Source organism: Gossypium arboreum, chromosome 5, assembly GCF_025698485.1.
Source record: "Gossypium arboreum isolate Shixiya-1 chromosome 5, ASM2569848v2, whole genome shotgun sequence".
NCBI lineage: Eukaryota > Viridiplantae > Streptophyta > Magnoliopsida > Malvales > Malvaceae > Gossypium > Gossypium arboreum.
Window position 1 is genome coordinate 12,460,096 of NC_069074.1, and position 12,239 is coordinate 12,472,334.

At 26.4% G+C, this 12,239-nt stretch overlaps 1 protein-coding gene across 1 annotated transcript; it reads left to right on the forward strand.

Annotated features, from left to right (window-relative positions):
• The first annotated feature begins 7,206 nt into the window (after positions 1-7,206).
• LOC108452842 (cytochrome P450 710A1-like) lies at positions 7,207-9,304 on the forward strand. Its single transcript, XM_017750621.2, has one exon. It carries the CDS (start codon positions 7,268-7,270, stop codon positions 8,972-8,974), a length of 1,707 nt encoding a protein of 568 aa, XP_017606110.1. The 5' UTR covers positions 7,207-7,267; the 3' UTR covers positions 8,975-9,304.
• The last annotated feature ends 2,935 nt before the right edge of the window (positions 9,305-12,239 follow it).

The following is a 12,239-nucleotide window of genomic DNA, read 5'->3' on the forward strand; positions in this document are numbered from 1 at the left end:
ACTTGGCATTTCCCCTTTTGCTTTTGTTCGTTCTTTCTCCATTTATTCGTTTTTTCATACTCAACTTGGAACTGCACCGCACGCAACCACCATGTAATGTGTTACGGGGACCTCAATATTCAAAATTAAAAACATTTATTTTCAATTTAGACTCTGGTGTTTTATAACTTTATATGATTCATGTTAGGTATGATTAAAATAAAATAAAAATTCTAGTTTTAGTGATATCTTTTGCAGTGTTTGGTAGGTAAGGGATTTCCCTCTTTTTCTTTTCTTTTTTTTTTTGGTAGGTGAGAAGTAAAAAAAAGGTAAGGGAAATGAGTTAAACAATTTCTTTTTCCAAATTGTACTTCAAAGCATCTTTGAATTATTAATGTTATATATATCATGTCCTTTTACCATTGAAACTATTAAATGTGAATGATATTTTTTTATAAAAGCTTTAAAAACTTAAAAATAAAAAAATTATATTTATTTTGTAAATTATATTATATAAGTTTTAGTGTCTCATTGAACGGTTAACGATTTTAACAATGGACTTATCTTATGGATAAGGGTTTTTTTGTTGGATTTAAATTTTTAAATAACCTATTTTAGTGCATTTCCCTTTTCTGTTTTTACATATGAAACAGATTAAAAGAAAGATTTGTTTTTAGTTGTTGTTGATGATGTATATTTTCAATTTCCAAATGGCGTAAAATTACAAAGTTGTACTCGCAAACTAATTAAAATTTAAAATTCTGAATCCTATGGTTAAGCTATGTGAATGTAAGTGCAAACGAAAAACATTTTTTCTGCATGCTCGTATGTGTTGTATCTATGTAGAATTTGGTTTAGTTGAATTTTATTTGGGATAATGTTGCAATTAGTATCTATAATTTCATAAAATGTATAATGTGATACTTATATTTGAAAGTGGTGGTACTTGAACTATCAATGTATTTTATTATTATATCTGTACTTTTATAAAATAACCAATGTGGTGCATGTATTTTGAAAATGTCTGATGCGATACTTGAACTATCAATATATGTTTTATCATGGTACCTAATACTAACATCATTATTAAATTGTTAAACCAACTAATCAAAATTCAACAAGTAGATTTTTTTCAAATTATCAACTCCATATGGATAAGAAAAACTAAATTAAAAACAAATAATTGAATATATAATTAATAAAAAATAAATACTAAACTTACATAATAAGTAAAAATATCATCTTCTCTATTTAAATAAATGGTCGTCTTTTCCAAATAATTTTCATTGAAAATAATATTTTTTATTATTCAAGAAAGTACATATACTTTCATTCAAATTTAGTATCTACTACTTTTTATTAACCATATGTTTAGTTATTTGTTTTATTTATTTATTTATTGTTTTATTTAATTTTTCACATAATATTATATTATTCACATAGACTTGATGACTTGAAAAAAATTTACGTGTCTAATTTTCATTAGTTAGTTTAACAATTTATTAACAATGTTAACATCGAGTACCATAATAAAAATATATTGATAGTTCAAGGAACATTTTTAAAGTACAAGATTAGACATTTTATGAAAAACAAATATCAAATATGATATTATCTTATTTTATTTTAATATTTTATTAATGATGAATATATATGGTAATTTTAATTTTAAAAACATTTAATTATTTATTTGACGAAATAAAAGTTAATTAATTAATTATTTTATTAGTACAATAATGATTGAAACCAACTATTTATGAGAATGATAAAACGTCTATTAATAGATCACAACTTGAAATTGTTATTTATGGGTAATAATAAAGTATAAAGTTGATGAAATATGAGCGAAACTGATATAAAGTTGGCAGTTAGTGAAGTAGTGCACATGTTGGTTGGAATCATGTAGTAATAAAGTATACTTTCATGACTTAACGTCTTTTAGTGTTCGTCTTTTCAGAGCTGAGATTGTGTATCACAATAGTGTAGTAATAAAGTATATTTTAAATTTTGAATTTAAATTTAAAAATAATAATTTTAAAAGAAAAATATCCCAATAGAACAATTTTATTATAACATACTCAATAATATAATTTCGAATTTCATGTGATAATTTAACGGTCAAGAGTATTTAACGCTCCAAATATGACCTGAGTTTGAGTTGCACTGGTCATGTTTATTGCTTGAGCATTGCCTTATTATTACAATTTACAAAAGAAAAAAAATACAATTTCAATTTAAGGTCATAATTCAATAAACTTAAATACAATTCTCAAATATTGACAAAATTGAATTATGGAAATCTATATTTATATTATCATTTATAAAATTTGAGCTCACTTTCAATAATAGGGAGATATTTTCATTTTCAAAAAAATTCTCGATTTGATGAAAACTATATAATGCAATGAGACACTAACCTTATCGGTTGAAAATACTCTCCAATGCAATTTTAAAAGCATTCATTTAAATAAAATCATGGTTTTATTACTATTAAAATACAATCAAACCAAAGAAACAACACATTTACAATAAACAACATCTTTGGCAATAAAGAAGAAAATGAAGACAAATGAGATCTTTTCGCTACTTTTTCACCTCTAGAGATGAGTTGATGGCTTTAGGGTTTTATTTTAAATTAAAATTCTATTTTTTATCTTTTATTTCTTCTCATAAATTGAAACACTAATTCTAAAATTTCAAAACTCATGGAGTTCTTATTAAGAACCCAAACATTTATATTAAAAATTCAAAACCTAGAAATTGTTAAACCTAGTAACTTGAAGATTAAAGCTTCTTAGGGTATTAAATAATAAAATATTCAAATGGGAAAGTTTATAATAGCTGATGGGATACAAAAAATGAGTAATCAAAATTTTATAACGGTGATTACACACCACCAAAAGATGTGAAAATGAGTGTTCACCAAAGTAGAAGAAAATAAACATTAAATAAACTTTCATGTACATTTTAGTTGGAAGCATGGACGATGAAGATAAAATTAAGCATTAACGAAAGCATGAGAAATTTGAAAGTGAATAATCAAAACTTTTAGTTGATTTGTTTTCTTAAATCAAGTTTTATTTATTTATAGCTTCAATTTTGGGTTTGATAAATCAGGGAAAAAGTTTTGTAAAAGGTGATGGTTTATGGTTTTGATTGGATAATTTGATAAAAAGAAATTAAGATTTTTTTGTAAATTTTTAGATTGTTTTACATATATATTTTGAATTTTAGAATTTTTATTTTAAAAAAATTAAAATAATTTTAAATATACTTTTTTAATAATTTATATTTATTTTAAAAATTTTAATTTTTAGAATTATTGTTAATAATTTTAAAAAATAAAATGATATTTTAACTATAGTAAAAAGATTAAATTAGTAATCAATCATTTAAAATAACGTTCCACATCATCACTTAATAAATCAAATTTAAAGTAGGGGTTAAGTTGCATGTTTTGAAATGTATAAAATTTATTTATCCATTTTTTAAATGGAGGGTCAAAACATAATCTACCCCAAAATATAAGGGCTTCCTTAATACTTTTAATGTAAAATGAAGATAATAGAAAATTAAGACATTGAAAAAATTAAACTAATTAAAATTAATATTTTGAGTAGTTTTGTTAAACACGTTTAATAATCTATAATAAAATTGAAATGATAAAAATTTTCAATAAAAAGAATCTAGGTTTCATAATCCATAATAAAATTGAAATGATAGATTTTTTAATAAAAAATATAGAAACTAATAAATAGATAAAATGGTTTTTTTTTTTTGGTTGCTTCCCTTGCACTAGCATTCTGAAAACTCCATAGCAAGAGTTTCATTCGTACTGCACGTGGTCTGGCCGACTGAATCGTGTAAAGCTTATTGTCCAGGTTGGCCTTAAAATATTATTTGGTTGCTATAATTACAAAGGATAATCCTGGATACAATATTCATAAACTTGGTTACATAACCATCGCAATAATTCAAGACACCTTACTCAATAATTGAGTTATGTGTTTTTGCAAAAACAAAGACAATAATTGCTGTATCTACAAGGTGAAGTTAGAATAATTTTTTTTAGAGGTCGAATAAATTTCGATTTTTATAATTTATATATTTTTAATTTTAAATAATTAAATTGAATTTTTATAATTTTAAAAATTCAAAATGTAATTTTATCTGTATTAATTTAAATTTTTTAAAAATTTGAAAGTTTAAATGGTAATTTTACATTTTAGAATGTAGTCATTTTATTTAGATCAATATCCTTAGAATTGAATTTGGCATTTTAGGTAAAGATGGCAATAATCATTTTTTCCTTACATAGAAATATATGTAAATACAAAGATACCTTTTTATACACAATAAAAATATCTTATTCGTAAGTTACCACTCACGTGTGTGTGTTCTGCTATCGATATCAACATGTTTGAGAGTATCATTTCATGTTAATTTGATCATTTTTAAATATTATATATATATATATATCTTTTAACTTTTTTAATAAATTATGTATTTTATATATACATGCCAATATATCTACAATCCAACCGTATAAACATGTTTATATCCAAATACAAGTTTTAAATAACAACCAAAATATATAAATTTTAAATTTATTAATTATATTTTAATTTCAACTATAATTATAGAAAAACTGCCAACTTAATTTAAAGAATAAAAATATTGTATTAACCACTACAAATTAGTATTGATAAAAATACAATACAACAATTGGAATATACTCAAATTTTAAACTATTTGATATTATTTTAGGACCAACTGATATGATATCAATTATTTTGGTTTGAGTTCATTCCGTTTAGGTATACACAGAGCTTAGAATGCAATATAAATATTTTTGTAATTTGAATTTCTTGTTTCTTTTAATAAAATAAAATGAATAACATTGGCTAATATTATACATAAAAAATAATGATTAATCTGATTTATTTGGCATTTTTATCAAAATAACCCTTTAATTTTAAATAAGTATCAAAATGACTTAAAATCTATAGTAAAAGTGAAATTTAAATTAATAAAAATTAAAAATATTTTTTTCTAGAATACTGTAAATTTTAGTTTTTATTATCTTTTGTCTTTTCTTTAAATTTTTTCTTTTGTTAAGTTTTATATTTTTCTTGTTTTATTTTGTTTATTTATTTTTTGTTATTAATTTTAAAAATTTAAAATGTATATTTAAAATGTTTTATAATATATATATATATTTTAAAATTTTTAAATATTATTTTAAATTATTTTTAAAATTTTGAATATTATTTTTTAGACATTAAATATATATTTTAATAATATAAAATATTTAAATATTTTAAAGATATGACCTTTCAAATTTATTATTAGTTTTTTAATATTTTTAATATTATTTAAATTGTTTTATAATATTTTAAATTATAATTTTTAAATTATTTTTAGAAAATGAAAAATATTTTTTAATTTTTTATTAATTCAAACTTCACTTTTAAAATAAAATATTATTTTTAACTTTTAAATAGAATTTAAAAATAGTTTGAATATCTTTAAAATAATTTAAAATTCATAATTTAAAATATTATAAAACAAATTAAATAATATTTAAATTATTATAAAACTAATAATAAATTTAAAAGTTTAAAATATTTAAATAGTAAAAAATAATATTTAAAATTTAAAAAGTAATTTCAAAATATATATTAATAAAATATTTCAAATATATATTTCAAAATTTTAAAGTTAATAATAATAAATAAAATGAAATAAAAAAATAAATAAAGAGAAAAGACAAAAGAAAAGTTAAAAAGTTAAAAAGTAAAAAAAAAAAAAAAAAGACTGACATGGCAGATCTGGTGGCGCCATTTAATTTGGCTCCACCAGAAAAATAGTTAATTTTTTTAAAGTCCTCCCATGTTTTCAAAAATTTCAGTATTTTCCTGGTATTTATTTAGGTGAAGCTATTCTACATGGCTCTAAAAAAATTAATTTTTTATGCTCCTTGCTAACGTGGCAAGTTGGTGGCTCCATATAATTTGGCTCCACCAACTTTTACTGTAGATTTCAGGTCATTTTAATGTTTAATTAAAAAATGGATCATTTTAATACTTAATTAAAATTAAAAGGGTTAATTTGATAAAAATGCCAAATCTCTTTAGCAAATATAAAACTAAATATTCCATTGCAATTTGTTGAAGGGTTGGATTAGTGTTTCATCTGCAAAGGCTAAGCTAAAAGTCTTGAGGGTTTTTTTTTGGCTATGCAATAACCCCAAAAAAAACAAAAGAAATGAGGAAGTGAAGGTATTATTATATCATATCTCATTATAGATTATAATTGGATATGTTATTTTGATATAGTACTTATAATTATTTACAATTTCTCTCAAACTTATTAATTAGAGTATAATATATTTTAGCATATTTAAACTTAAATCTTTCTATATTAATAATAATGTCAATGTCAATTAAATTTAAGTACAAATAGATAAAGAATATATGTTTTATGTGATTGACTATTTCTTAAAATAAAATAAAAATGGAAAGGGAGATATGGCCAAATTATACCGTAACAAAGATGAGGACTTGTATAAATTATTTAAGGCATTATGTCATTTATGAGGTGAGGTCAACTATCCCCAGGACCTGGATGTGACGATCCATTTATTAAACTAGATCATCATCACTCCTAATAATTAAAACCTTCTACATCAGTGTTCAATATATTTATGGTAGCTAGAGATTCATTTTAAAATTTAAAACATGTTTGATTTTAATTTTGATCAAATATATGGAATCAAGATGGTCCCATTGGTTCAATATTTCATTTGAGATTTTTAAGTTATCAATTAATATTATTAAAAATGTTAAAAAGCTTATAATGTAATCATAATGAAATCAAATTTCTCTTATTAAAAAATATTGAAGAAAAAAAGATTATATCCCACATTTAAACATTTGAGAGGCCCTAAACAATATCCACCCTAAATTAAAACCCGACCAATGTTAGAATTTGGGTTCTAAAATTTTCAGTAAATCTTAATTCTCCATCCAAAGTTAATACAAAAGGAAAATAGATAGTTTTCAATCTTTTGCTTCATAAATAGGATTTGCTTGTTTATAAACATTAATAAAGAATAATTTAATTATTTTCTTTTTAATTATCTCCCTTTTTCTTAAATTAAGTAAAAGGTATTTTATTGTTTTATTATTACATTTTTTTTTCGATTTTTTTTTAATCTTACATTCACCATTCACCATTCACCATTCACCAATACCATTAACACACTGTTTAGTCTGCCATCTTCAAAATGCACGAGTCAAAGAGGAAGATTAGTATGCCATCGACAGCGCACAACTTTCGTGGTTACTGGGGACAAAAGAAAAAAAAGATGACAAATTTTGACATTGAAATCTCAACACCTTCCCCTCTCTCTGCTTTGACCATCCATTCCCTCTATTTAAATTCTTTCTGCCATTCCCAATTTCCTCTGCACGCCCAGAAGAAAATGGTCGCTTGTTTTTCTTTTCTTTTCCCTCTTGCTCCATTTTTTGTCACCCTTTTGTTTCTTATCCTTTTCCTGGAACAGATCTCTTACTTGCGTAAAAAGCGAAATGTCCCTGGCCCCAACATCGTCTTGCCTTTCTTGGGCAACGCAATTTCATTAGTCGCAAAACCCACAAGGTTCTGGGAAGTTCAAGCTGATTTGGCTACTTCTCTTGGATTTTCTGTTAATTATATCATTGGTCGCTTCATCGTCTTTATCCGAAGCACCGAACTTTCCCACTATATCTTCGCCAACGTCCGACCCGATGCTTTTTTACTTGTGGGACACCCTTTCGGTAAAAAGCTTTTCGGTGAACATAACATGATTTATATGTTCGGACAGGATCACAAAGATCTTCGCCGTCAAATCGCTCCTAACTTCACTCCCAGGGCTCTCTCTACCTACACTGCATTGCAACAGATTATCATTGTCCAACACTTAAAGTCATGGGAGCGTCTTTCCTCGGAATCACCGGGGAAGCCGATTTCTCTCCGCCTATTAGCTCGCGACATGAATCTCGAAACTTCTCAAACTGTTTTCGTCGGCAGGTATTTGTCTCGTGAAGCTCGGGACAAGTTCAGAGACGATTATAATCTATTCAATACAGGTTTAATGAAGCTCCCGTTTGATCTACCCGGTTTCGCGTTCCGAAATGCCAGGCTGGCCGTTGAGCGATTAATCGAAACCCTTAGTGATTGTGCTACTCAAAGTAAAAAGAGGATGTCTGAAGGAGACGAGCCTTCTTGTTTAATAGATTTTTGGATGCAAGAAACTGTTAGAGAAATAGCGGAGTCCAAAACGGTGCCACCTCACTCTAGCGACGTAGAAATCGGCAGTTACCTCTTTGATTTTCTCTTTGCCGCTCAAGACGCCTCCACTTCGTCGCTTCTCTGGACAGTGACCCTCCTCGACTCTCATCCCGATGTTCTCCGGAGAGTTCGGGAGGAAGTGTCAAGGATTTGGTCGCCGGAGTCGGATACTTTAATAAGCGCAGAGCAACTGAGGGAAATGAAGTACACTCAAGCAGTGGCGCGTGAGGTTATAAGATATCGGCCGCCGGCGACGCTAGTACCGCACATTGCGATGAAGGATTTCCCCTTGACCGAGTCGTACACAATTCCCAAGGGCACGATTGTGTTCCCCTCGGTTTACGAATCATCCTTCCAAGGGTTCACGGAGGCGGACCGGTTCGAACCGGAGCGATTCTCGGAGGATAGGCAAGAGGAGGTGATTTTCAAACGAAACTACCTGGCTTTCGGTGCTGGGCCCCACCAGTGCGTGGGCCAAAGGTACGCCTTAAATCATCTGGTGCTTTTCATTGCCATGTTCGTCACGGTGTTCGATTTCAAGCGACACCGAACCGAGGGCTGTGATGAAATCATGTATTGCCCGACCATCTGTCCCAAAGACGGCTGCCGCGTCTCCTTATCTCGGAGGTGCTCGCGTTATCCCAATCTCTCTCTTAATTGACCAAAAAGCCCTCCAAAGTTCTCTCGCCTTCTTTTCCGGTGAACTTGGTAGCTCTCTCTGATTTTTGTCCTTTGCTGCTTCTCACGTCCTTCAAGGCTGGGACCGTCAAACCTTGTTTGTGGCTATGATTCTTTGATGTGAGGTATTTTTATGTACATACAAATTGGAGGGTTTGGATAATTTCTTCTTTTTTTCCCTTAATTTAATAAATGAAAATTGATTGGTGTTTTATCAAATAAACAAAAAAATTGTATTTTAAAGTTGTAATGTTCATTCCACCAAAAAAAAAAAAAGTCGTAATGTTCATTGTCTTTTACTTTCTCATTGTAAGTTGAGATTCACATGACTGGATAAGTTCGAAAAGGTCCTTAAAATATTAATTGGTCACAATAATTACTACAATTACAAAGGACAACCCTGCATACAAAATTCATAAACTTGTTTATATAACCATTGCAATAATTTAAGACAGCTTACTCCAATAATAGAGTTATGTGTTTGCATAATAATAATTGTGTCATTTGATCACTATCTTCTTTATTTGCATCAGTATCCTTGGAATATACCTAAAATGGCAATAATTCTGAGTTTGAAAATATTTACTTTTAAAATTAGCTTTTTTAACACGATAAAAGTATTTTATGCATTAGTTAGTACTCATTTGTGTTTGACTCAAAGCAATCCATGTTATACTCGTGCCCATATCGTCTTCGCTACCGACATAAATTTGTTGCCCAGTACTATTTTTGGATTTATTTTTTTTAAATATTTTTCATTTTTATTTTTTAATTTTTAATAAATTATGTTACAAGAAGGAGAATTTAGGTTGGATCCCACTATCTTATCCTTACTCTCAATTAAGTTTAATAATTTAATTTAATAACTATACTTTAATTTTAAATATAATTATAAAAATTAATTTTAATTTAACATATTGAAATTTTATATTAATCAATTTAAATTAAAATTGATCGAAATGGGTCAAAATACAACTAAATGTTTGAACTCCCTCAAATTTTAATCAAAAGTTACGATTTGATACCAAATTAGAACCTTAACAATATGTATTGACTTAAATGATATTAACTATTATGATTTGTGTTGATATCATTTAGATGGACATGAAATTTAGACTGCAACATAAAATTCAAAAATTATCTTCTTGATTTTAATTTGTAACTGTATTTATTTAAGTGATATGGAATAATATTGGCTAAGATATTAAAAGTTAATGATTAATCAGATTTAGTTTTTTAGCGATATATAATTAAATATTCAATTGCAAAAGCTATATTTATCCAGATCTGAAGGTTCGTTTGAAAAGTGGATAAATTTAAGCAAAAATATAGGTCTGAAAATGGGCTTGAACAAAAAATAATACTTATTTTCTAAACGAGTCAAGTCTTGACTAGTTTTTTTCTTGAGCCCGGTCTAAATTTGCCTAAATATTTTTCATTGTTGTTTGGTACTATTTTGCTGTGGTTTGCTACAATTTTGCTATTATATTACTATATTTTGAAGGTATTTATTTGTTGTATTATAATTATCTTAGTATTATTTAATTATAAAGACTTTTTTTAATGTATATTTAATTTGTTCAAAATATTTATCCTAATATTTTTAGTGTATTTAATGTATTATATTTTTAACTTTGGTTTTATATTTATAAAAATAAAACGGGCTGGTCAAGTCAGGCTCAACATTTTTTATTTAGGTTAGACTTAAACAAAATTTTAAGCTCATTTCTCAGATTGAGCCATATCTACGCCTAGAAAACAGGCTTAACATTTTGCATTGATTCGATCTAGCCATGACCAGGTCAAGCAATAACCCTCAAAATTAAAAGAAATGAGGAATTAAAGGTATTATTATATCATAAATTTATACTTTAGAAGTTTAAAATGGGGTTAATTTATATTTTAATGCTGGAAAAATTTATACAAATTACTATTTTTTAACTGCAAGAAAAAAAGAAAATAATTTTATCTAAATAAAAATGTGTTCTATAAGTCACATTTTACTTTTCTTAAAAACAACATAAATCGATAAATTTTAACTTAGTTTCTCAAATAATTTTTTCCAATATATACATAAATTAACATTTAAAATGGTTAAAAAGTGTTATTTATTTACTTCACTTTATGGTAACAGTGTTAAATTATTTCTCAAAAAAGAAAACCAAAATAGAAAAGGAGATATGGCTAAATTATAGCACGAGAAAGATGAATGGTTATAAATGTAAGGCGTTGGGTCTTTATTGGTCAACTATTCCCAGGACCGGGATGTGACGATCCATTTCTTAATTAAAACCTTCTAGAAAGATTGAATTTGAAATTTAAAATATGTTTGGTTTTATTTGTGTTTCGAGATCACATATTTGGAAATCAATATGATCCCATTGATTTGAATTTTCAATAATATTATTAAAAGAAGTTAATAAAGCTTATAAGATGATCAAGGTTAGGAAAAAAAATAAAAACAGACTACATCCCACTTTTAAACATTTAAGAGGCCCCAAAGAACATTCAAAAAAACTAAGGCCCTAAATTAAAACACGATCAGCGTTAGAATTTGTTATATTCCTGGAAAGATTTTCCTTTTTCTTTTGAATAGAATTCTCCGTCCCAGGTGGATATAAAATAAATAAAATACTAAATTTACATTTTGAGCATTCAATTTTAAAATGTTATAAAATAATCATTGAATTATTTGAAAGATTTTATTTAAATCATTAGGTTGTTAAAATTATTATTGTACGACTTTCTCTATTTGCATAGCCTACATCAATCAAAAACTCTTTTTTTTTCTTATATTCTATGTTTAATTTTTTTCCATTAAACGACTTTAAACGTCACGATTTTATAAACTAAAAGTCAAACAAGTTTCTTCTATGATCTCTCACATCGACTGTCAGATTGATTTGGATCTTAGGTATATCCTTCTATTTGTCGATGGGTATTTATCCACCATATTGACCATCGGATTGTTGTTTAAAGATCATTACCTGAACTTTATAAAAGTAAAATTTAACAACCTAGTGATTTAAATAAAAACTTTTGAATAGTTTGATGACTTCAATGAAAATTTCGAAAACTCAATGACCAATTTATAAAATTTTAAAATTAAGTGACCAAAACATAAATTTATAAATAATTTAGCTACTTTAAATGTACTATACTCATATAAAAAAATAGACACTGTGAACCGGTGGTGCCACTTTCAACCTTTTGATTGTAAACTCTCAATGACAAATAGGGTTTGGTTG